Below are 24,337 nucleotides of genomic sequence, written 5' to 3'. Positions count from 1 at the left end.
GTTGGGTCCTCGCACCGCATAGTAAGGAGGGACCACGCCTCTTTTCTCCGAGAGGGCCAATCGGAGCGCAGGAGCGGTTTCAAGTCTCCCCCGCCAGCCTGCCCGCCCGCCACCCCACCCCCCTCGGGGATTCGCTTTTTCCGTAACAAAATAGCAAAGCTCCGGATGTTCCGCAGCCCCGGCAGCTCACGGGTGGAGGGTCCTGGGGCCTAGGACCGTGCTCTGGAGAGGGAGGTGCTGGCGGGCCGTGGAAAGGCCGGGTCGGGGGCCGGGAGGCGCGCGGGGGTGGGCGCTGCAGCCGCGGGTTGTTTATCCGGAGTACGGAGGGGAGGGGGGAGCCTGGAAACCGCCCCGTGTCCCATTTCCTCCTCTTGTTTTCGCTCCGGATTCTCCATGTTGGACCCAAACTGAGGAGCCCGGAGCTGCTGCCGGGGGATCGGGGCCGGGGGCACCCGGGGGAGCCGCTGCCCGGGCCGCCTGCCCTCCGTACAGGCCGCCTCCCTTCCCGGCCCAGGGAGGAAACGAGAGCAGGGATGTGAGCAGCTGTGGGAGTCCGAGTCTCGGGAGCCGGAGCCGGAGCGGGCCCCCGCCCAGGCCCCCCAGCCCAGCCCAGCCTGCGCGCCCGCCGGTCCTCCCGCCCAGCCAGCCCGGGCCCGCGGGATTGTTAGATGGAACACGGCTCCATCATCACCCAGGCGCGGAGGGAAGACGCCCTGGTGCTCACCAAGCAAGGTAGGGGCAGCAACTTCCCAAAACTTTAAGTCGCCCCCGGCTGGGTGGGGGGCCAGCACAGCCCGCAACCCGAGTCCGGGTCCCTGACCTCCTGGGGATCAGAGCCGGCGATTCCGACTCGACTCCCTAGTCCATCCGCCCCCGCGTCTCTGTCCGCACTCAGACCCCTGATGGGGCTGCGCGGGGCCCGGGCTCCTGGCGCCCGAGGGGGAGGGGCGTCATCGCGCAGCTGTCACCCCGTCCTGCACCCCTCCCCCCGTACGCAGAGACAGGAGTAGCGCTGGAAGCGCGAGTCACCCGCGTCCGTCCCCCTCCCGAGTTGGGAGGTGGGGTCGTCCCTTTCCCACACGACGGCGCGCAGCCGCCCCAGGGCCGTGGGGGAGAGGGGTGGGGAGGAGGACGGAAGGGTCCCGAGCTGGAATGGAGCGGGAACTGGAGAGTCCAGCACTTCTCAGTGCCCCCCCCCCCAAGCCCGAGGTCGCTCTGGCCGCGGGCGGTGACGGCGTCCTGCGGGACTTGGGACCAAGTTCACCGCCCGGAGGCGGGGGCGGCCGCGGTGGGGGAGGGGCCGAGCCTGCGGGACCCAACTGGCCCGCCCGCGGCCCTGCGCTGGGCCCGGGACCTCGGCGGCTCGGCGCTCCGGCCCTGCTGCCGCGTTCGCTGAGCCTACGAGCCCGACCCCGAGGCCTGGCCGGAGCCCCTCCCTGCCCCGGTGCGCTTCCCCGGGGCAGCGGCTGCAGACACAGAGCCGCGTTTGTTTAGCCCGGGAGCGGTGTCCCTGGTTACATAATTCGCCGGATGGCATCAGACCCGGCGTGTTTCTGAATCGCGCAGCGAAAAAGTGCGAGTTCTCCGTGGGCAGCAGCTCGCGGCCCCCGCCTTCCTGAGGGTCAGGTGGAGACGCTAGGGGGTCGCGGGCCCTCTCTGGGGTGGTCTTGGGGACAGGAGCAGGGTGAGGCCGAGGCCTCTCCGGACGGCGGGGAAAGGTCGCTGCCCGAGGGTGCAGTCTCTCTTAGTTCGGTCACTCGAAGCCCCGAAACTCTTTTTTTCCCCTCCCCCACGTTCCTCCTCGAGCCTTGAGGAATGTGTCTAAAATAGCGGACAGAATTTTCCTCGGGGAGTAAGGACTAGCGTCGTTTTTTTGTTGTGTTTTTGTCTGTCTGTTGGTTTTTGTTTTTGTTTTGGGGGTTTTTTTCTGGAGAACTTCCCCGGACTGGGGCCACTTGGCCCTGCGACTGGGGAGCGCACGCTCATCATACCAAATCCGGAGCGTTCCTGCCCTTCCCTCGACCACCCAGGGCCAAGTACTGCAGTTGAACGTATTGAGGCCTAGACCTAGGCCAGCTGCGGGTCCTCGGGGTCACCCACATCCCCCTGTTTGGAAACAGTAGGCAGCAGGTCACTTATTCCTGGGGTTCACAGTCCCAAGTAGCTCCCTCAACTTGCCTAGGTGCAAGCTGAGCTGCTGGTGTCAGCCTTTCCCTAATTGCTGGAGTGGAATGGGGTGGAGGAGCACTGTATGCTTCCTGCATTGTTGGTCCTTCCTTAAATGAGCTTGCCCTGAGGAGGGGGAGAGCTTTGCCTGATTGGATCCCAGCCCCCAGAAAGCCCCTGCTCCCTGTGCCCGCGCTCCTGGCTGCATCACTAACAAGGCTGTGTGACTCCCCCCCCCCCCCCCGGGGCAATTTTATCTCTGCTGGCCGCCCAGCTCTGCTGAGGCCTGAAGAGGGGAGGCTTTCTGTGTTGAGAACTTCACTCCTGCCTATTCCCAGTCTCATCCCAGGAAAGGACTCCAGGAGGGAGCCAGAAGTGAAGAGATTTGGGTGTGGAAGGATTCCAGAGGGCTCCCTGTAATGACAAATGGGAAGAACCATCCTGTGCTTCCCTGCTCTGGTCCTCCTCTTGCAGAGGCTCTGGAGGGTGCCTTCCTAGTGAGATCACACCAGGAGTGAGAGAGAGCAGGACTGCTGAAGGGGCAGCTTACATATCGGAGCTGGAAGTTTCAGCCACCAGGGCCAGTGGCGGGGAACAGAAGAGATGACAGCAGGAAGCAGAGCAGCTGACTTCTTGACAGTGTTCTGTTGCTGATGTTGGTTGGATTTTCTTGGAGTTACGTTTTTTGTTTTCTTTTTTGTGTGTGGTTTGTCCTTCAGACTTCTCCCTGGAGGAATCTGAATTCTCAAGCCAGCAGCCATGGGTCTCTCTCTCACCATGTAATTTGACTGCATTCTGGAGAAGACATAACTATTTTCCTGGGCTGCTTGGGCAACCAGCAAGCCAACTTTCTGAGTCTCTCATTATTTACAAATCCTGCAACCTTTTTTTTTTTTTTTCTTTTAAGCGGGGGTGGGGAGTAGATGTTTTAATGATCTCCTTTAGGAGTTCCTTGCTGCCGCCCCCCCCACCTCCCCAGCATCCTATCTCTCTACCCTGCCTGCCTCCCTTTGGAAAAAGGGGAAGGGGTGTGCTGCAGTTTATTAACAGGTCAATTTCTAGAAAACAAACAAACAAATTGCTGCTCCCAGCTTGGATGGCTTTTTGGTGAAGTCGTTTGCCATTGCAGGGCTCTTGGGGTTTTGTTTTTGCTTTTGTTTTTGTTTTTTCTTTTTAGCATTCAGTTCTTGGAGCTTTAAGGCTGGCTGGGTGTGTTGATGATTCAAAAGTAATTACAGTAAGGGAAATAGAACAAAGTTACTGAAAGCATTGATGATAAAAGGACCAAAATTGGATCATCTTCCCAGACAGATGGGTGAAATGGCTTCCTGGTACAGCGAGGACAGGGTTGTGTGTAACATCAAAAGTAGAAAAGAAAAGTTAGTATCAGTTTGGCCAGAGAATGGCCATTTATTACAGCCCCATAGGAGGGTGTAGCCCCATTGCTGGGAGCCGTGCCACGGGCTTTGGAGTTAGATGGGGGAAAGCCGAGGAAACAGGACCAACCCTGTAACCTCCCGGGGTGGAGGCAGCCTCTTTCAGAGCTCGCTGTGACCCGCCGGTCCTGTGGGGGAGTCAGGACCTTTTTTGTCTTCCATGAGACCTGACGGCCCCTCCTCTCAGGGAGAGATGACCATGCGGTGAGTGGGCTTCTCGCATGTGAAATCGCACAGGTCCGGGTGGCTGACCAGCCCTCAGAATTAGGACGATGGCGAGCTTTTCTAGCTCTCGCTTTCTCGCAGAGCCAGTCTGCCTTATTCTCTCATGAAAAAGCTCAAACACCTTTCATTGTAGTTGTAGGAAGGCCCTAGCGTAGGACAAGTGTTGCTGGGGCTTTCTTGCTAGTTGGCTCTTTGTGGGCCCAGGGTGCATGTTCAGAGCTGGCTCCTCTCCTCTCCCTGCCCAAGCTCAGTCTTGGCCTCTTTGTGGCTCTGAGGCTCCCCGCCAAGTCTCCTTTGGCGTCTTCCCTCCATCTTGGAATGGGGTAGGCGCCTGTGTGGTGACGTAGAGGCTGGGTTTGCTCCCTCAGGAAACCCCAGGAGAGCGCTGCTAACTCAGCGACAAAGTTGGTGATTTTCTACCATCCCGAGGAGGCGGGGAGCTGATGCTTCTGCTGCCTTTGACTTGCGGGGCTTCCAGCGGAGCAGGGCTTTGGCCCCGCAGAGCTGGCGCCGGTGGTGGGGTCCTGTCTCCTCCTCAGCTACCGGGGTCTTACAGAAACTGGCAGTGGAGAGGCCGTTTCGTCCTCCGCGGAGCCCTCCACATCCGTTACGATGGTGGACTTTGTCGAAACGGCGCGGCCCCCGTGGAAGTCCCACCTCTAGCCAGGGTGCGTTGCTGCCTTTCCATGGAGAATGAAATTGGAGCAGTGGACGAGAAGAGAAAGGAGAGACGGCGTGTAAACGTATGCACGTGTACGTGCAGATGTGTCTCCCTGCCTCTTCTTCCTGCCCACTTTTGGCTAATTTAGGCTTCCTGCCCACTTTAGTGCCATCTTGGGAAGTTTGGTGTTTGGGTGAAATGGGAAGGGGTGGAGGGCCCGGCCGGGCTAGGCTGGGCAGCAGCCGAAGTGCTCATTGTTACTTCAAAGAATTGTTCCAGGAGCAAAGTTAGTTGCGTCAGGCCTGGGTGCACATCCCTACTTTTCCTATTGGCAGGGAGACTTCACAAATCATGTTAGTGCTTGGAGTGACTTCTCTGTAAAATAGGAATATTGATATTTCCGCTTCTATAATGCCTCATACTTAGGAGGTGATTGAGAAATGTTAATGCCCTTCTTCTTTTACACTGCTAGACCACCGCTCCTTAGTTCCTCCTCCTTTCCCCCAAGGACACAGTGCAAACAGCGCGGGGTCATGTGGGTTTTATTGTTAAAGACAGGTGGCTGGGGGTCAGAGGGGACACTGATGCAGGGGCTTGGGCCTTCTGGAAGGATCAGCCTCTGAGGCCCGCAAGCAGGCTTGCTGCACAGACCCCTTCTTTGTGCCAGTGTGACTTGGGATGGGGTTTTATCTGCACTCCTGCGAGCAGCGTGCGCCTTGGGGCATTTGCCGCTCCGCTGGCGTCTGGGCATCTGGGGGTGGGAGGAGGCCAGGGGGCCGTGCACCTCCTGGGAAGAGTCTCTGAAGTCTAAACCTTCTGAGCAGTTGCCCAGCCTCTCAGAAATGGATGTAATGAACGCTTGAGACAGCTACGTGCCGCTTTCTCGCCCTGGCCACGTTTGCTTTGGACTCAGTGAGAGTCAAGTTAATGGACCCAGTGAGAGTCACATTTCTTTTAGGGAATTCTAGTAACAAGGAGAGAAATAAAAAACTAGGGTTTTGAAGAGAAATAGATGTTCTTAAGCTGTGTCTTTGCTGCTGTGGTTTTGGGGTACAACACTGAGAAAGCACAGAAGCAGCATTAAATTGCTTTTCATCCTGTCCTGGGCCAGCTTGCTTGTGAAGCACAGAATTAACTCACTTGTCTCGGGGTCATGGGACTGGGTGTGGCCCTGACATGATCCCCTCCCGCTTCTGAAATGGAGGCATGGTTGCCAACTGGGATATAGATGAGCTCATTAACATGTAGCTCTTAACGAACTGGTAGAAATCAAAGTGGAGAAATTGACTTAGAACTGGAAGCTTCTCTGGACCAGAGGCCAGGTAGAACAGGGTTTCTTTGTCCAGCAAAGTGCCCAGCCCTTTCAGGTCTGTGTGCCTGCACCAGGTCTGTTGTTACCGAATGGGTACTCCAGGGAGCACCCAGCCTCCCTCTAGGCAGGAGCTGTGTATGTCCTGTTTTATAGGTCAGCTATTCTAGGGGTTATCCTTGAACCTGATCTCTGAGTAGACCTCCTGACATTTCCTTTCCCTTTCTAGGTGCACCTAGTCCTCCGCTCTGCCCCCTAAAAATCGGACTTTGCTCTTACTCTCTTTTTATTCTATACTTTTTTTTTTTTAATCTCTTGACATATGAATAGCTTTTTCATCCTGTAGAATTTGCTCTTCCCCACCCGCACTGTCCTCAAGGAACAAGTGTGGCCCCATTCCCAGTGAGAGCCAAGCAGATTCATGGGAAGGCTCAAATCGCCTAACACAGGCTTGTGGAAATGACTTCCCAGTGTGGTAGATCCCAGCTCTTCTGTTTCCATAGCAGAATGGGGCTGGGGCCCCTCCTTCACAGGAATAGGGGCCTGTAAGAAGAGACAGCAGGCTTGGGTCTTTTGACTCAGTGATAGAGAGAGCAAGTACTCCTAGAAAGGAAAACCAGACCCTAGGGTACAAGTCCTCTGGGACATGCAGAAACACTGAGCCAGTGAGATATGGTGGGGAAAGGGAGCAAGGGGACATTGGCTGAATCCAGTCCTGGGAGGGTTAGTCAAGGACCACTGGCAACCCTTAGGCGTTGGCCCTCAGCCAGGGACACACATCAGGATCTCCTGTGACGCTTACTAAAAATATAGACCCCACCTGGGTCCTGCCGAATCAGAGCATGAGCAGGTGGGCCGGGCATGTGTGTGTTCCAAATGCTCCCTATGATTCTGACAAGTGTCCCTGGAGAAGAGCCAGGTAAACACAGCAGTGGCCCCAGCTGCCTGCTTAGCCCTGAGCAGGAAGAGTCCCCTGGAGGGATCCAGTTTTGCTGTTTTGTTAAAGAGCCTGTGGCTCCTAAAGGGGAGTCCTAAAGTTTTCTGAGTGTGAAAGGACAGAGTAATGATTCTCACCCAGTAACGATCACAGACTATAGAGCACTGACCATGGGCCAGATACTGTTCCTAGCTTTTTATATCTAGTATCTCACTTAATCCTCACACTGACCTGTGAGATAGGAATTAATCTCTGCTTCACAGATAAGGAAAATCTCAGCTAAGAGCTGAAGCACCTTGTCCAAGGCTACGTGGCTAGTTAGTGTCAGCCGGGACTCAGACTCCAGAGTCAAGCCCTAAGCATGACCTGCATGGCCTCTCATTTGCATTGTGCATCCCCACTTTTTTAAGGTAACCTGAAGCCATCTTGTAAGGGACCCTGTAGTGGTCTTCATGGCTTTTCACCAAATCAACACTTAGTCTACACTGAGACCTTTTCCCATTAACCTGTGAGGAAACTGAGCCTCAGAGAGGTTGTGCCTTAGGTGAGACCACAAAGCTGTTGGAGAGACTGAAGTGGGCAAGAGCTGGGTTGCTTGACTTGTACCTCAGTGCTTTCTCAAGTGTACGCACTGGTTGGCTGATCCCAGGTGAAGCTGAGGGGTGTGGCAGGAGCCGGTGAGTTTCCATGGAGGTAGGACAGACTCCTTCCAGTCCTTCTGCAGAGGCCAGCCACTAGAGGAAGATGGAACTGGTTGGCCAACCTCAGAGAGAGAGAGAGAGAGAAGTGTGTGTGTGTGTGAGACAGAGACAGACTGTGATTGGTTTTTGTGGAGTTCCAGAAAAGGCCGGTTCCCAGGCTTGGCCCTGCCACTACCTCTGTGTCCTGTGGAATGAGAAGAAATCTCTGTGGTCTCCTCCGGTGTGAACATTTTGAGATTGAGACGGAGATGAGGCTATGAAAGTACCTTGTACTTGGGCGCCTGGGTGGCTCAGATGGTTAAGCGTCTGCCTTCGGCTCAGGTCATGATCTCAGGGTCCTGGGATCGAGTCCCGCATCGGGTTCCCTGCTCAGTGCAGAGCCTGCTTCTCCCTCTCCCTCTGCCACTCCCTCTGCTTCTGTCTATCTCTCTGTCAAATAAATAAATAAAATCTTTAAAAAAAAAAAAGAAAGAAAGTACCTTGTGCTTAATGACTAGCAGCTGACACTAGAGCCAGGACATACCCTAAGCTCCTTATAATTCTCACAGCTCTGTGGGATAGGTAATGTTAGTCTTCCCATTTTACAGGTGAAGAGACTGAGGCCCAAGGCCACACACCTTATATGTGGCAGAGCCAGGATTTAAACCCAAGTCTGTGGTGCTTTGTGTAACCACTCTATCGTTCACTGGTTGGAGGAGAGGTGGTTGAGGGTCCCTTTGTCCTGTGCCTTCACTGCTCTTTCTGCATCTCACTCATGCACATGTCCCCAAAAGCGGGCTTACGTAGCTGGAGGGGAAAGAGGCACTGGATTCTTCATGGCTTTTCACCAAATCAAGCATTCCAGAAGTCAGCCAGAGAGCCAAAGCAAGGGCCGAAACAGCCACCAAGAAGGTGTTTGTGTCCTGCCTGGCAGGTTTCTCTTAGCCTCCAAGCCTCCAGCAGGGGCCTGCTCAGCACCTCCTCCTGGGGAGAGGGAGGCTCGAGGTGGGCAGGTGTGGTTTCTAGTCCCCCACGATGACATCTCTGCCCTCGCTGGCGTGCACGGGGTGAGGCCTCCGGCAGAGGCAAGAACAGGATCCAGCCCTTCGGGTTCTGCTAGATGGTATCTCTTGTCTGTCTCAGCTGCCACCATGGGCCATCGATCACTTCCTGACATCCACTGAGAGCCCTCTGGCATGGGGTTGGGGGCTGAGCCCGCTGGTGACACTTGTGTGAGGAAACAGCCCCTCCGTCCCTAGTCCAGGACCTGTTGCTGCTTCTGGGAGCCCTGCCCCCACCCCAGCATGTTTCTGAAGTATGACTTGGGGTTTTTTTTAAAGATTTATGTATTTATTAGAGAGAGAGAGCATGAGCAGGAGGGGCAGAGGAAGAGAATCTCAAGCTGACTCCATGCTGAGCACGGAGCCGGACATGGGGCTTGATCTCAGGACCAGATCACGACCTGAGCTGAAACCAAGAGTCTGTCACTTAACCGACTGCGCCACCCAGGTGCCTTGAAGTAGGATTTTAAAGTATGTTAGAGCGACCTAGGCGGGTGTTTTGGCAATAACTTGTATAAAGGCTGATTGATAGAGAGTATCTTGATCATGTTTTAGAAGTTGCCAGGAATCCCCTGCTCCCAAAGCAGTCCTTCTTGAGGGAACATCCCTAAAATTGAGGCCCTGTGTTGAGATCAGTGACCAGATTGCTGAGGGGGCAGGGAAAGGGCAGGAGGCAGGTAGTTAGTGACCTGTAACCCCCCTCCGCTGCCCTACAGGCTGCATTTAGGACCCAGGACTGAGAAGAGCCCTCCTGTCTTAGAAGAAAGGGAGATGCAAGGAGCCCTCCTGCTCCGGGAAGGGGGACTATCAGGAGACACCGCACAAGTAAAACAGCTTGGATGCTGGCCGCAGGGAGGGCCCCAGTATAGAAGGGGCCGGTGTGAGCTAAAGAGCATGGCTAAAACCACTTTTAAAAGTCCGCACCGTCAGATTCACAGCTGCTTTTTGGAATTTTGGGAGCTGGTGCTGAGCTGAGTGAGGCCTTGTCTGCCTTGTCACCTGAAGAGAACAGTGTCAGCAGTTGGGCATTGTGGGAACTGGTGTACCCTCCCCATTGTTTCTAGTCTTTTCTGTGTGGGGGATGTCTAGGCATCTCTCAGCCTCTTGTTCCCCTGCTGACTCACCTGCTGGTCCAAGGAGCCCTTCCGTCCACCTGGCACTTCAGGGCCTACCCTTAGCCAAGGCCCAGATGCCCCTTGCTGTGGACCTGGGAGGACTCCTCTCTGTGGGGAGCCCCAATCAGACGTGCCTTGGCTGCAGGGCCCAGGCAGCTGGCCAAGAAGGGCCGGAAATGCTCCAAATACTCTCCTTCCTCCAATAGCTCGGGGGAGGGAGGCCCCTCAGAGAGGCCATTTTATAGTGATAGCCAGACTAAATCCTTTGCTATGGGGGGATGGGAAATGGTGGGGAAAGAAGTACTTCTGAGGGAACCAGGAAAGCATCCTTCTACGTGAATGGGCTTGTTAAAATCCGATTGCCTGAGCGCTTGCCTTCTGCCGCCTCCCAGGCGGATGTGTGAGGAGTTCCTTTGCTGGGACACGAAGCTGTGTTGTTGGCAACAGTGATATCTGAACCTGACCTTCAGAAGAAGGTTAAAAATAGTGTCGTCCTGGCAAAGCCAGTCCCCGACGGGGGGGGGGGGCGGGGGGAGGGGGTGTGCGTGTGTGTACATGTACGTGCACGCACGCAGACCTGTACACGCAGGAGCTTCTGAGCAAATAGCGTCCCCATCTGGTGCTCTTGGGGGCAGGCAGCAGTGGACAGAAGGGGAGAGGGCACTGTTCGTCTCAAGTGGAACAGCCTCACCTGCTTTCCTGTTATTTGCAGAATATTAGCCAGGGTGCTTGCAAGCTGGAGAACAACTTCCCTAGTGGGTTTGGAAGTAGGTATATAGGGGTGGTTTTGACTTTTCTAAAACCTGCTCGTGATCAGAGTTCCTTTGGCACCTTTCTCATGGCTCCTCTTCTTGAGCTTCAACCACGGGCTGGGGGTGGGAGGGCCCCCGACCTCCTGTTGCTGGCCTCCTACAGCGAGGTCCAGTGTTGCTAACGAGGGGTCATCTCCCCTTAGATAACTCACGCGAGCGCGGCACTTGGCCGGAGTTGCCACAGCACCTTACTGTGCCAACAGCAAGCCTTGTTTATCCCTCCATTCCGGAGTGAGGTCTTGGTGTCGGCCCAGCTAGTGGACGAGGAAACCAAGGCTCTGGGAGGCTGTGTGTCGGAGTCAGTAACTGGCAGAGGCCAGCCCCCAGCCCGGGGGACCCTCGGAGCAGGGCGCACCTCCCGTGTTCCGGCCCCTCTTCACGCCCTGCCTTGGCAGGAAGCCTTGCAGCGGTGAACTGGAGGAGTGGCCTGCCTGCCTTGTTCTCAGCCACCTGCGCACTGTCTTCCGAAGCCGAGCTCCCCTCATTAGGTCTGTGCTGGTCCTCTCTGACACTCGGCCCCAAACCAGATGTTTGGCACCGAGGGAGCAGGTGCACATCAGCAGCTGGGCAGGAGAGGAGGGGTGCCCACAAAGCGCAGGCAGCAGGAGGGATGCAGGAGGGAGAGCAGCTGGTTATGGGGCTACATGGCACCCATTGGAATCCTGCCCTCCCTGGTTGGGAGACCGTGGGCAACGAAGTGCCCAAGGGCCTGTAAATTCTCTTTTTTTTTTAAAGATTTTATTTATTTATTTGAGAGAGAGCACATGAGAGGGGGGAGGGTGAGAGGGAGAAGCAGACCCCCCGCCGAGCAGGGAGCCCGATGCGGGGCTTGATCCCAGGACCCTGGGATCATGACCTGAGCCGAAGGCAGTCGCTTAACCAACTGAGCCACCCAGGCGCCCGGGCCTGTAAATCCTCTTGTGCCTGGTGTTCCTGTCCTGGGAGGGGGGCCAGTGCCCCTCCCCATCCTACACGGAGGGGTTAGGGGTGGCCTCCATCTGGCTGTCGGGAACACAGTACTGAGCGCTGGCTGAAAGGAGCCCTTTGAAAGGCTCTTTGACACAAGTTTCAGATCCCACTCTGATGAGTGCTCCCCCTCACCCTGAAACCCACTGAACAAAGCCAGTCTCGGGCCAAAGCTCCTGTCTCCAGCCCCTTCCCTCCCCCCTCCGCCATCGTCCTCGTGATCTCCCAGAGGTATCTGTCAGCCACAGCAGGTGCGGGGCTGGGATGGGGGTGAAGTAGGCCCTGGAGTGGAGTCGCAGAGCCTGGTACTATTTCACCCCTTGCACCTTTCATGGTCTGCCTAAGAAGGGGGCTGGGCTCCAAACTAGTCCTTCAGCATCCTGGCCTAGAGAGGAGGGGAACAGACATTCTAAGAGACTGAGGGTGCCCCACCGCCTCCCTGGTGCTGTGGGAATAAATGTACTTGACGCCCCTGAGCCCGTCGGGGTGGGTAGTGGGTAAGAGCTCTGGCTCTGGGTTCAGGCGGATCAGATCTAGGCTCAAGTCCTGCCTCTGCTGTCATCCCGGTGCGACCTCGAGCAGCTAGCTTTGGTCTCCCTTCTGTAAAACGGGGAATTTGTGCCTCCAGATGGGTCTGTGGTGAGGATTAAGTGAGGTGATGATGTCAGGAGTTGTAACACAGGGCTGGCACAGCCTCGGTTCCCAGTAAGCCTGACAGAGGCCCAGAAAGACTGAGTGCCTTGCCGCAGGTGCTCAGCTCCTTCAGTGCCCACCCTCCCGTCATCACATAAAGGAGGCTTTTCTGTTTCTCCCTCTTCTGGGCTGTTGCACACCAGTGGAGGCTTCCCCGGGTCCTGGCTCCGTGCGAGTGACAGGGCCCTGGAGTTCCCAGAGTCACTCCCCCGGCCAGTCAGCCACGGAGCACCTGCTCTACACAGGGCCAGAGGCTGGTGAATGTTCTCAGCCGAGGCCATTGCCCATCAGGAGGCAGCCATGTTGAGGGGAGGCTAAAGAGGCTGTGATAGATTCTCAGAGGCAGTGTTCATAAAGGTAAGGAGGACAGACAGCCTGGAGAAGGACTGAGGGAAGTGGGGCCCCAGCACAGGGATGTGTGGGGTATTGACCTTGCTGCTGTGGGCCTGGGGGGCCCTCCCCAGGCGCCACAGAGCACTGCTCGGAGCGCCTGCCCCCAAGGTCGAGGCATTTGTGGTCTCTGAGGCCCAGGGGCTGCCTGGTTACATTGTGTTTTTGAGAAGACCTTCATCCCCTGCTGAGTCCAAACCAAGCTGAGGAGCCCCCACCCCCACCCGACCGAGCTCTGTGTCTAAGGCTGGAGTGCATCTGCCTGTTGGGCCTCCCGCCGTGGGCACCAGCGAGGCCTCTCTGTGGCCCCAGCCAGCTGCCCCTTTCACCCCCCTGCCTCTCAGGATTACTTAGCCTTCACAGCGTCTGTCACTAAGATGCTGAGTGCGTTCTTGATGGCCTCTCTTCAGGAAGGGCCCGGGCTGTGTGGCCTTTTAAGAAAGGCTCCGTGCCTGGGTTAAGCCTCTGATTGTGGTTCTGCGTGAAGAAACCATAAACCAAAGGAAAAGTGATGGTTCAGCTTTGGTCTTGGAGCTTTGTGTCAGCGTCTGCTTGCGTCCCCCGGCTCGGAATTGAATGTGGGCCATACAGGCAGGTGGAAAAGCTGCCCTTTGCCTCTGATTGCTGCATAGATTTATTAAGAGTCGGGAAAAGTCCAAGGAGCCTCTCATCCTGCTCTTTAGGTGCTGGGCTCCGCTCTAAGGTTGGTCTCTTTAATACAGGGGCCTTGCTGGGAGGGGGGGGGAGGGGAGTTCCCTCCCCCATGCGTCTTCTTGGTTTGTGACAAAAGCCCCAGTCCCTGGAAATCTTGGTTCTTCCACCGGGGCCAAGAGCTCAAGAGCGATACCCGGGTTTGTAGGCTAATTGCTGGGGAGGCCTGGTCCCTTACTGAAAGGTTTCTAATGGTCATCCCAGTGTCAGGGGGTCAGGCCTCACCCAGGGAGGGAGCGAGCTCTGAAGCCCAGGGGTGGCAGCCCGCACCGGCAGGAAGCCCTCTGCTGCTGTTGAGTCAGAGCTGAGTGGGCTGGCCTGGGCGCTGCTGCCTGCTGCTCGGCGGCCATTTCCTCACCCTTGGCCGTGGCGCATAGAGTCTGGTTTTCTCTCCTCCACTCGGGTACAGGCAGCCCGCACCTAGGTATTAAATGACCCTCCCCCCAACTCTTTGCAAGGGCCTCTGTGCCCTGAGGACCCATCCTGGGTGGGTCCCACTGCACTGCCTCCCCCTTCCCTTCCTAAAGGGAACAACTCAAGGAAAGTCGTCCTGGGTGCCACATTCTCTTTGCCTTTTTGACCCCCACAGGGACAGGTGTTTCCAGATTTATTTTCTATTTCCTGCACAGTGGTCCGCCCGCGTTGTAAAGTGAAGTGGGCTGGGTTTAAGCCTCGGGCCCCTCCCGCCCGGGCGGAGACCTGTGGCTGGGGACCGTCCAGCCGCAGTGACGCGGCGCCACCTCCTGGCCGAGGGCCCCACCGCTTTTCCCGACACTTGCTCAACAGTTGCCAGAACAGTTTCTGTTAAAAAAAAAAAAAAGGCACTGGAAAGATATTCTGAAGTCCGTTTCTGGTTGCTCCTGTAATGGCCGAAGCCATTTGTCCAGCTTGGCTTTTCTGGGGCTGCCTTGCCAAGCCTCCGATTCACATGGCTTTGAACTACCAAGGCAGGAAGGAGCGGCTGCAGTCTAGAAGCCGGGCCATCGGCCTAGAACCCCACACCAGGTGTGTTCCCCAAGGGGTTGGCGTGCCTGTGGCCTGCGGGTCCGGCCTCGTGCCCGAGAGGAGAGAGGAGGAAGGACCACGGCCAGGGGAGTGGGGGAGGGTGTAGCTTCTTCCTTGGGGCTGCAGCTGTCTGTTTTCTCGTCTGTTGTCCCCGGCCTGGCCTCAGCTCTGCTGCCGCAGACCCAGCATCTGGGGACGCTGACCCCGGACAGAACCGCAGCTCCACTGACTCGAAGGGGCCTAGGTGTCTCCCTTGTCTAGAACAACTTGTTCTTCTGCGAAGAAGAGAACCAACTAGGGCTGGTCGGAGGGGGGCGGGGGGGGGGTGGCCTTGGTAACTTTGTTGAGGGGACCTTCAGCATGCTACCGGAGTGGCGGGACCCCTGGATTCTATACCCGGCCCCATCTTTGAGTACCTCTCCTCTGCCGTGAAAGTAAGATCAGCTTCTCTGCACCTCATTTCCCAAACCAGAGAGTGGGGATTCCTGCTGCTTCAGCTGTGAGAGGTGTTGGAATAAAGCTGTGCCCTTCACTGTGGACTATATTTGGTGCTCCGCCGAGCACCTGCTCTGTGCCCTGGTGGGGCTTACAGACTGGAGGGAGGTGGGCCCAGAGTACCTGTGGCCAGACGGGCCCTGTAGCTAATGTGTCATCATTCCCTCTGCTCTAGGCCTGGTCTCCAAGTCCTCTCCTAAGAAACCCCGTGGACGGAACATCTTCAAGGCCTTTTTCTGCTGTTTTCGCACCCAGCATGTTGGCCAGTCAAGCTCCTCCACTGAGCTATCCGCGTACAAGGAGGAGGCCAACACCATTGCTAAGGTAGCTAGAAGAGGGTGGTGTGGCGCCGGCAAGGGGGGGCTGCTGGTGGGGGCCCCTGCAGCTAAGGCATGTGGGCAGGGTGGTCGGCCCTGAAGTCTCAAAGCTCTCTGGCTCAGAGGCCTCTCCTCTGTCTTGCCCGCATTGTCCATCTCCTTTCTCCTGGCTTCCATTGTGATATGGGCCATGTGGCTCTCTCTCTAGTTTCTGAGGGCCCCTGCGGTCCGGACCCTTCCAGGTTCTAGGAACTGTGCAAGGTGCTTTGCATATATTGTCTCTCTGATCCATATAGCAGCCATGCAGGGAGGTTCACAGAATATTCCCACTTACACGCCTGGAAACAGATCCAGAGGGTCTGTGTAGCCCCCGGAGAGTTAATGGCTGATAGAGTTTGAGCTCCAAGCTCTGTGGCTTACCTGCTGTGTTTGTTGTTGGTCCTGTCCTATGCAAAGCTGTCTTCCGAGTTACTTGACTTCCCAGGAAGCAAGGAATTAAAATTCTGCCACACTCTCGATACCCTCCTCCAGCCCTCTCGCCTGTCCTGGGCAGGGGGGACATTGGGAAATGTGTGGGTGTCTTTGAGCCTTACAACGAGCAGAAGGTATGTCTGGCATTTCAAGGGTGGGGACAGCCCAGACCAAAATCTCATCTGCCCCCAAAGCCGTTGGTTACTTCTTTTGGAAACACCAAGGTCGAGCTCTCCTTTTTCTCTCTCAAAACCAGGCTGAAGACATGTGCATCAGTGCATTATCCAGTAGGGGGAAATCGGTAAATAAAGTGCAATATGACAGTATTACTTAGCAATTGATTTTTACCAAGTTCACGATAACACGGGAAAGTATTGAGTTGCAACATTAAGTTGAAAAGCAGAATATGAAATTACGTATTATGGGGGGGAAAGCTGCTACAACAGGCTTAAAGGAAATACACTAAAATGCCAACATTAAGCTTTTCTAAATGCTAGGATTTTCGTTTTTCTTCAGGGTTTCCATTAAGAACACGTATCACTTTTTACAACCCTAACATTTTTATTACTAGCGAAAGGCCAGGAAAGCCTTCTGACCTCTCTGTACTGCACTACCGCTCACGTTTTAGGGCTCACAGTGTGGGTTCACATTGGCATGTGTGATGTTTTATAGGGGCTCAGCACCCTCCCCCCACTGTGTACCCCCTCACTATGTACCCCCCCGCCAAAAGAGTGTCTAGAAAACACACCACAGTGAGGAGTTCTTGTTTGGGTTCTGCCTCTGATGCCGTGTCCCCGCATCAGCTACTGGAGTTCCCTGTTCCTCAGTTTGTCCAATAGAGAGGCAGTGACAGCTAAGAACAGAGACACCGCCTTCTCCATCCTTCATCAGACCTGATGTCAAAAGCAGCTCTGGCCTTTCCCCTTTCCTGTCCAGCTCTTAGGAAAAGTCATTTTTGGGGCACCTGGCTGGCTCAGTCGGTAGAGCATGAGACTCTTGATCTCAGGGTCACGAGTTCAAGCCCCACGTTGGGCAGAGAGCCTACTTAAAAAAAAAAAAAAAAAAAGTCACTGTTTTATGTCAGAACCTTCCAGGGGGCTGGGGTTTTGCGGAGAAAATGACCCTCTGGGCCTGAGGCAGAAGCAGTGGGCTTGAGCTGGGACGGCTTTGGCTGGTGGGCACTGACTGCCTCCTTTTCTCCAACAGTCGGATCTGCTCCAGTGTCTCCAGTACCAATTTTATCAGGTATGTGACTTGGACCGGGTACATGTTCAGAAGCCCCAGACCTGTGGTCACGTCGGGTGACGCCCTCATTCCGCAGTGCCTAGCGGGTGCTGCCTTGGGAAGCCATTTGTCCCAGATATTTGCTGAGGGCCCACTCGCTGCAGGGCGTTAGATTTTGGGGGGCATAGCTGACCTCCATCCCACACCAGCCCCGGCCTGCAGCTCAACGTCCAGATCACTTCATAGTCCAGTGGGAGGCTGGAGCTGAGGAGCCAGCTCTCTTTCTCTACCTCTTGGCCTTCAAAGGGCGCCTCTTCTGGGTTGAAGTTGGGGGTCTTCTGTGTCTTGCAGTGACCCCGGTCCTTCCCAGAGTTCTGCTGAGGAGAACACTTGGGCTTTCTTGGTGGCAGGCCTCAGCAGTCTGGCTCTGGTTTCAGATCCCGGGGACCTGCCTGCTCCCAGAGGTGACAGAGGAAGATCAAGGAAGGATCTGCGTGGTCATTGACCTGGATGAAACCCTCGTGCACAGCTCCTTTAAGGTAGTTCCACATCGGGAGTTCTTCCTACCCGCATCTCCGGCTGTCTTGTGTGCCTAACTGGAGGTGCTCGGGGGCAGCCTGAAGCTGAGGGCGGGCTGGGGCGCCTCTGGCATTTTGGCCACACTGAAGATTGTGGAGTAGGAATCCCTGCTCCCCCCAGTCACTGCCCACACTCTTCGTCTGCCCCTAGTCACGTAGCCCAGAGAGCTGCCAGGGCTCTGGGCAGGGCAGGCCTGTGAGAGGGTTTGCATCAGCCTTGCACCTTGCCTGCCTCCATTCTGTCAGGATGTCTGTTAACTCAGGAAGGCCCTGAAACAGCTCAGGCAGAATTGGGGGTGGTGGGAAGGAGGGAAAACTAGGAGGGGATACTGTGCTCCTTAGTGGGGTGGTGGGATGAGCTTCCTGGAGTCTTTGAGATCTGCTCCTCCCCAGCCCTCCCAGGGGACAGCGCCGTGGCTGTGGCAGGGGCTTCTTGTCTGCTTCCCACCATGCTGACCTCGTTAACTTTTCTGCCTTCCAGCCAATCAACAATGCCGACTTCATAGTGCCTGTAGAGATTGAGGGGACCACGCACCAGGTGAGCTGCCTGCCAGGCCACAGCCAGCCCCGAGGCCTCGGGCCCCTCCGCCCGCCGATGCGCTCCGTCCGTGGGGCCCTCTTCTGCAACTTCAGCCTCTCCTTTATTGGTACCTCTTGCACTCAGGGCTTTCTGATCTTAAGAACAATTCAGTCTCTCATCCCCTCTAGCTGTCATCCTTTTTTGCTTTGCAGCCAAGCTGTTTAAATATGACTCAATAAGAGTAATAGCTGTCATTTACTGAACACCACCTCCTGGCCAAGGTGGCCAGCACTGTTAAATGATTGTGTTTTCTCGAATCCTGAAGCCCTGGTGTCTCTGCCTGTTTTCTCTCCTCCCCATGCCCACCCACTCCGTCTAGCTAGTGGATTTCTTCCTCCCCGGCCCCAGCATCCCGTCCTCTGTGAAACTTCTCCCCTTCCCCTCCCCTTAGGTCCCTGCCCTGGATTCCACCCCAGGAAATGCTATCAGAGAGCACTTGAATCCAAGTCAGCTCAGCCTCTGGCCCTGCGTAACCTGCTCAGTCCGGGATCATGCAGTGTTGATAGCAAAAAAGCATTTACTCCAAATGCTTGCCGAGAAGCTGCCTGCCAGCAGGCCTGAGAGTCGGGGACCATCGGGAACAAGGCCCTGGTAACCCTGAAACTGTTCGCAAGGCCCGGTGGAATAGACAAGTTACTTGTAGGGAATGTGGGGATTGAGGCTTCCCTGAGGAGTCACCACTATCCTGTGTCCCTTCGAAGCTTTCGTCCCCAACACCACCGGCCCTCCCATCTGAGGCGACATCAGGCCCAGCACAGCTCCTCCTCAGAACCAGGCTTGGCCCTGGACTGCCCAGCGACTGCCCAGCTGCCCTTTCCATCCGGCTGAGGTTATGGAGACGTACAAAACCTGCAGAGGGAAGAGGAAGGCATGTTTTCAAACAGGCAGATATGCACAGTGAACTCCTAATTGACAGGGAGAAAGAAGAGTGCCTCAGGAAAAAGGGCTGAGATTAAGATTGGGGGGGCGGCTACCTGCAGAAGGCGGGTTTTCAGCAGAGAGAGGGGAGGGGATGCCAAGCCTGATGAACAGCCAGGAAGAGGGAGGGACCTGCTGGAGGTTGAGAAGTGGCACATGCAAACAAGAGAGCCAAGCTGTGGCTCCTTGGAGCAGAGGATTCCTGCTGCAGAGCCACCGGGGGTCTGGCGAGTTGGTGGCCAATTGAGGCCACCGCCAAGGAGGGAGAGGCATGGCAGGCACGTGCTCGTTGAGCAGGGAGTGACATGGATAACGAGCTTTGAAGGAATGCTTCTGGTAGCCTCGTAGCCTCGAGGCTGGCTGGGAGAGATCCCGGAGGAAGGGAGGCAGTAGAATGCGGAGCGGTGAGCGGCATGTAGCCGACGAACTTTTGAGGCCAAAATGTGCAAGGTCGTGAGGGGTAGACTGAGTGTAGGGGTGGCTGGCTGGAGCGGGCACAGCGGTGGGGCACGGGAGCAAGACGGGCAGGGTGTCTGACCCCCAGCCACCGAGGGCACGAGTCACTTCTCCCCGGCGCATTTCAGAGAAGCCGTGTGAGGGCGTGAGGTTTCACAAGTGTCTGCGACCTTGCCTGATGGTGACCTGGACACTGCCCTGCCAGAGCCAAGGACAGGAAGCTCCCACAGAGGCTGTGGCTGGATTCAAGTAATCCAGGATAGGCTGTTTCCGTCTGTGAGGCCTATTCTTGATTACTTGTTTCTGGAGGCAGCTGATGGTTCGCCACCTGAAACCGAGATGGCTTCTGGGACGCGGCGCATGCGTTTCTTCCTTAGCCGGGTCACGGGTGGGCCTCCAGGCCCGCAGAAGCCCCGTGAGGAGGTGATAGCAGAGTCCCAGTGTGGGGGGCAGAAGGTTCCCAGGGTGTAGGGGCCCGGCAGAGTAAGGGGCAACCCCGCTGACCCTGCTGTGTGGAGGTGGGGACAGTGACCCCTGCTGCGTGCGTCCCCCTCACGGGGATGCCTCCAACAGGACTCTCTGCTTTGCCTCAGGTGTATGTGCTCAAGAGGCCTTACGTGGATGAGTTCCTGAGACGAATGGGGGAACTCTTTGAATGTGTGCTCTTCACTGCCAGCCTGGCCAAGGTACCTGCGGGCGGGAGGGGGGTAAGGAAGCAAGAGCGATGGCGGGGGCTGGGGGGGCCAGCAGCTCCTTGCTGGTCTGCGGGCGGCCTGGGGGGGAGCCAGGACTGCCTCGGGACAAAAGCATCTTCTCTGCTCCTAGTACGCTGACCCGGTGACGGATCTGCTGGACAGGTGTGGTGTGTTCCGGGCCCGCCTGTTCCGGGAGTCCTGCGTGTTCCACCAGGGCTGCTATGTCAAGGACCTCAGCCGCCTGGGAAGGGACCTGAGGAAAACCCTCATTCTGGACAACTCGCCCGCCTCTTACATCTTCCACCCAGAGAATGCGGTGAGGGGTCCAGACACACCCACCCTGCAGGGCCTGGGGAGCCCCTACCCCACGGGGGGCAGAGGGGAGTGGGCCGTGGAATCGCGGGCTTCTCCAGAAGAGCGTACCACCCAGCTGCCCCCCGCCAGCCTCCTGGGGCTCTGGCGCAAGGGAGGGAAGAACTGGCAGGAGATTGACGCTGCCTTTTCCCCGTCCCAGGTGCCCGTGCAGTCTTGGTTTGATGACATGGCAGACACTGAGCTGCTGAACCTGATCCCGATCTTTGAGGAGCTGAGCGGAGCAGAGGATGTCTACACCAGCCTTGGGCAGCTGCGGGCCCCTTAGCCTTCCCTGCTTCCGAGCAATGGCCCTCCCACTAGGGGACTTTCTACACTGTGCCTTTATGATCAGCCTGATGGAGCAGAAGCTGGAGCATCTCACCAAATGGGGCCTGGAAGAGAAGTGCTTGGAAAGGGCTTTAGGACAGGATAGGTGCGAAGTGGGCACATATCAGACCAACGACACCCAGAGCTGCCTGCTCCCTGAGTTGGGTTCCCAAATGTGAGTGTGTGTGTGTCTGTCTGTGTCTGTGTGTCTCGCCCTGAACTGTGGCCCCGGGATGTAAGTGTTCAGGTGGAGGGAGAAACTGAGAGATCGAGACTCCCCAAGTTAGTCTGCCTCCTCACCAGTCACCCTGAGAACACCCTAGCCGGTAGGGACGGAAACTGTCGAAGGCTCTGTTGCCAAACCCGTGGCCTTTCCTCGGTGTTACAAGGCTCATGCCAAGGAGAAAGGGCCGATCAGAGCCTGCCTTCAGGTGTCCCAGGCACACCCCTTTCTGAACCCTTTCTCCAGCCAGCTGCTGCAGACCGAACGACATTTCTGGAAAGATGAGAGCTTGTTTCCAGAACCAGCAGCCCCAGCGGCCATCACGTCCTGTGGTCTGAGGGCTGTCCTTGCCTCCAGTCGAGTGCCTGGCATGGGCCCCGTCTGTGTCTCCCCACGGCCTGGGCGCCGGGCCTGCCTTCCTCACCACCTAGCCATAGTCTTGAACCTGGGGGGAAGGAGGTCTTCTCCCTGCCCTGGAAGAGGACACATAACATTTACGTTCTTTGGACTCTGTTTTAAAATTCTCTTTCTAAACACGGAGTGTTGGGCCTGTTCTGTTTCTGACAAAGCTGCAGTCCCGGGCCGGGATGAATGTGGGAGGCCCTGGTGGTGCAGGGAGGAGGAAAACCCCCAAACCATGAGTGTGTGTGTCCCCTTGGCTTGTAGGTGAGTTGAGCATGGGACTGGGTCCCTAAGTCTGCTCTTCAGGGATTCTCTGCTGGTGCTGGTGCGAGCACTTCTGTTCCAAAGTCCAGGAAGGGCGCTCCGAGCCCGGCCCCTCCTGTTTCTTGGGCAGGGCTCGTTCCTGTTGTCTCCCCCAGGGCCTGGCCTGTGCTTCTCACGCCCTGCTTGTGTCTGGTCCTCCCGCAATGTTGCTTTTCTGCTCCAGGGCCTCAGAGGCGCTCCTGCTTTTCCTGGGCTCAGGGCAATGGGCGTCCTCATCCTTTCCTTTGCCACCCTAATGCACATGCGTCCTGCCTCCCGGAACGGGTGTGAGCGAGCCCTTTCCACACCTGCGCTTTGCGTGTCTCTCACTTTCAAAGTTTCGTAGTGAATGCTTTCAAAAATTGCCACAAGATGGAAGTGTCCTGAGGATGGAAAAGGGGAAGTGCTGCTGTAATTGGGAGCACGAGGGCCCCCCAAAAGGGAGCCCCGCCCCAGCATCACTGCCTTAATCATGGCCTCCCCTGGGGCTGGCTGGGGTTCTCTCCTCTTCTCCCTCTCTCCCTCCCTCCCTCTCTCCTTCTGGGGCGGGAGGCAGTTCCTCTCCCCATCTCTGCTTTCCCTGGAGGCAGGGGTCACAAAGGATTTGTGAGTCTCTTCAGGTGTGAGGACACCCCCCCACACACACACTCAGGACTCATCCCTATTATCCTTTCCAATGTCCACACAGTGGTCCAGCCCAAGGAATTGGCAGGTGGTGGAGCGGCATTGTGGTGTTCTGAGAGGTAGTGGGCTGACTGGCATCTTTCTCTAGCTTGTGGTACCACCTCCCTTCCTTGTCCCAAGGTTGTATGGCCTTGTCTTTCCCATTGGTGTCACAGAAGTGGAACAGAGTCTCCGAAGCACGTGTGGTCATTTCCCCCAGTATCATTCCCTGGTGCCCCTGGGGTCCTACAGGTAAGGGAAGAGGGCTCCGGTGCTAGCCAGGAATGGTACCTCCGTACCTCGGAGGGGAAATGGGAGCTTCTGATTCTAAGGCCCTGTCTAGGCCTCTAGCCTGATAACCTTGGAAGGGGCCTCTCTCCCTAGCCCTACCCTAAGGGTTAGCCTCTGGGCCAAATCTGCCACCTGGGCCCAGCCAAGCTTTTCTGACTAAATAAGCAATAAGAGGCGCTAAGCTGATCCAGTTCTAGGACCCTTTCTGCCCTCCTTTGGGTCTCCCGTGTTTTTCCTGGTGAAGGAAGAGCCTGTGCCACCCCCTTTCCTGTCAGGCTCCTCCAAATGCTCTGAGTGTGACTCGTGACCAGGGCCCGGGATATCTCGGTGGGGGGGTGTCCCTGCTGCTTCTGCGTGAAACCCCTGCTCTCTAGGCCTTGTTCCTGGCAGAGCCCTGCCCTGCCAACCCGCAGGTCCTCAGCAGGAATATCCTATTCCCTCTTTCCCCCTTCTCCCGCCTTGGGTGGAGAAGGAACTCGGCCAAATAAACCTAAACAGGGTCCATCCATGTGGACCAGAGCCAGCCTGAAGTCATTATTTGCTGTCTGGTTTCCAGTTTCACAGTGTGTTAGGGGCGAGTGATGATTGCCAAACTTGCTCCTCAGAGGAATCCGGCCAGACTCCCGTTTTGGAGGAGGGCAAGCTTGGGAGGGAAGCAGTTTAGCCCAGGATCTGTTCTGGGGCTTCCCATCAGCCCTTCCCGTGGGAGGCTGTCCTCAGGAGGCAGTAGGCCACTGTGCCTGGTCAGCCCCAACTCAAGCCATGCCCAGAATCTGCCCGCCGGCCAGCTTCAGTTCTTCAAGGTGCCTCTTCAGGGACACAGTGTGTCTCTCTGATTGGGCTTCTAAATCAAAAGCCTGATGTTCGTGTCCCTCTCATAGGGGGAGCTTGGGACACAGGACCAGTCTGGAAACGGTCAAGGGGAGAGTTTCCACTCTGCACATTGTAGAGGGGACGCTCTGTTAGGCCTGTGGGTCCTTGACTGTAGAGAAGTTGAGTAAATTTGCCTTCAGTTAACCCGGGACCTTCTGTTTAGTTCCCCCCTGCCTCCCAAAGATTTTGACCATTTTGTAAGTATATAAACTCACCTCTGTGAACAGTGGCCCAGAAGCATCTTTATGCTAAAAGCATAAAGTCTATAAAGGCAGTCATTCCCTGGGAGATGGGTCCCATTCAGATCTGCTGCCCCTGCCCTATTCCTGAGGCCTCATTCAGGACAGCAGCCCCCATGTAAGGCTGGCCTGAACCCCATGTCCCAGTCAGGCCGAGTGTCTGTGGAAGGTAAGCCCCCTTTCACCTTCAGGTCTTCAGTTGGTTACCGTTGTTGTTCCTCGGTTACTTTCTGTAAAATGGGGTTAGTTTTGTCTTTTTTTTTTTTTTTTTTCCTTTTTAAATGCCAATAAGTATTTGCATTCAAGCAGAGGAGGGAAGGCAGGGGTGTGACCCGCTGTCCCTTGCCCTGCTGTAGGGCTTGCCCCCGGAGCAGACCCTCCTCTTTGGGCCCCATGAGCTTTGCTTATAGTTATCCCAAGTTTGACACATTCCACGTCCTGCCACTTTCCCCCTCAAGATGCCATTTGGAGGGCAGGGGATCTGCTTCCCACTGTGACTGGGCTATGGGACTCTGACGACCTTGCTTCCAGATTCATGGTTTGATAAATTTGTTGTATTCAATAACTTGAAATGTAGGACGCCATTAAGTGTCTGTTTATATTTTTGGAATATTTGTATTACTTACAATTAATTAATAAAAGCGGGTTTAAAAAACCCATCCAGAAATGGGAGCGGCTTCCTGACCCTGCTGTCGTTCATGTGGGCAGTCACCGGGCACACTCTGCCTGCCTTGCCACCCCTCGGGGCACCCAGGCTGGGC

At 56.2% G+C, this 24,337-nt stretch overlaps 1 protein-coding gene across 1 annotated transcript; it reads left to right on the top strand.

Moving 5' to 3' along the window:
* The first annotated feature begins 210 nt into the window (after positions 1 to 210).
* On the top strand, positions 211 to 24,248 carry CTDSP2 (CTD small phosphatase 2). Its single transcript, XM_081821964.1, has 8 exons — positions 211 to 732; positions 14,838 to 14,986; positions 16,657 to 16,695; positions 17,112 to 17,213; positions 17,734 to 17,790; positions 19,800 to 19,892; positions 20,032 to 20,217; positions 20,416 to 24,248. The coding sequence occupies exons 1-8, from the start codon at positions 669 to 671 to the stop codon at positions 20,539 to 20,541; spliced, it is 816 nt and encodes a 271-aa protein (XP_081678090.1). The 5' UTR covers positions 211 to 668; the 3' UTR covers positions 20,542 to 24,248.
* Positions 24,249 to 24,337: the final 89 nt, after the last annotated feature.

This window comes from Leptonychotes weddellii, chromosome 5 (assembly GCF_054177405.1).
Source record: "Leptonychotes weddellii isolate Sample4059 chromosome 5, ASM5417740v2, whole genome shotgun sequence".
NCBI classification, from domain to species: Eukaryota; Metazoa; Chordata; class Mammalia; order Carnivora; family Phocidae; genus Leptonychotes; species Leptonychotes weddellii.
This window is presented reverse-complemented; position numbering and strand designations above follow the sequence as displayed.

Bases quoted from the DNA above. Each gene is read 5' to 3' on its own strand.
- CTDSP2 (XM_081821964.1), top strand. From the start codon at position 669: ATGGAACACGGCTCCATCATCACCCAGGCGCGGAGGGAAGACGCCCTG. The intron at 19,893-20,031 runs GTACCTGCGGGC...CTCTGCTCCTAG, and splicing joins TCACTGCCAGCCTGGCCAAG to TACGCTGACCCGGTGACGGA. The intron at 20,218-20,415 runs GTGAGGGGTCCA...TCCCCGTCCCAG, and splicing joins TCTTCCACCCAGAGAATGCG to GTGCCCGTGCAGTCTTGGTT.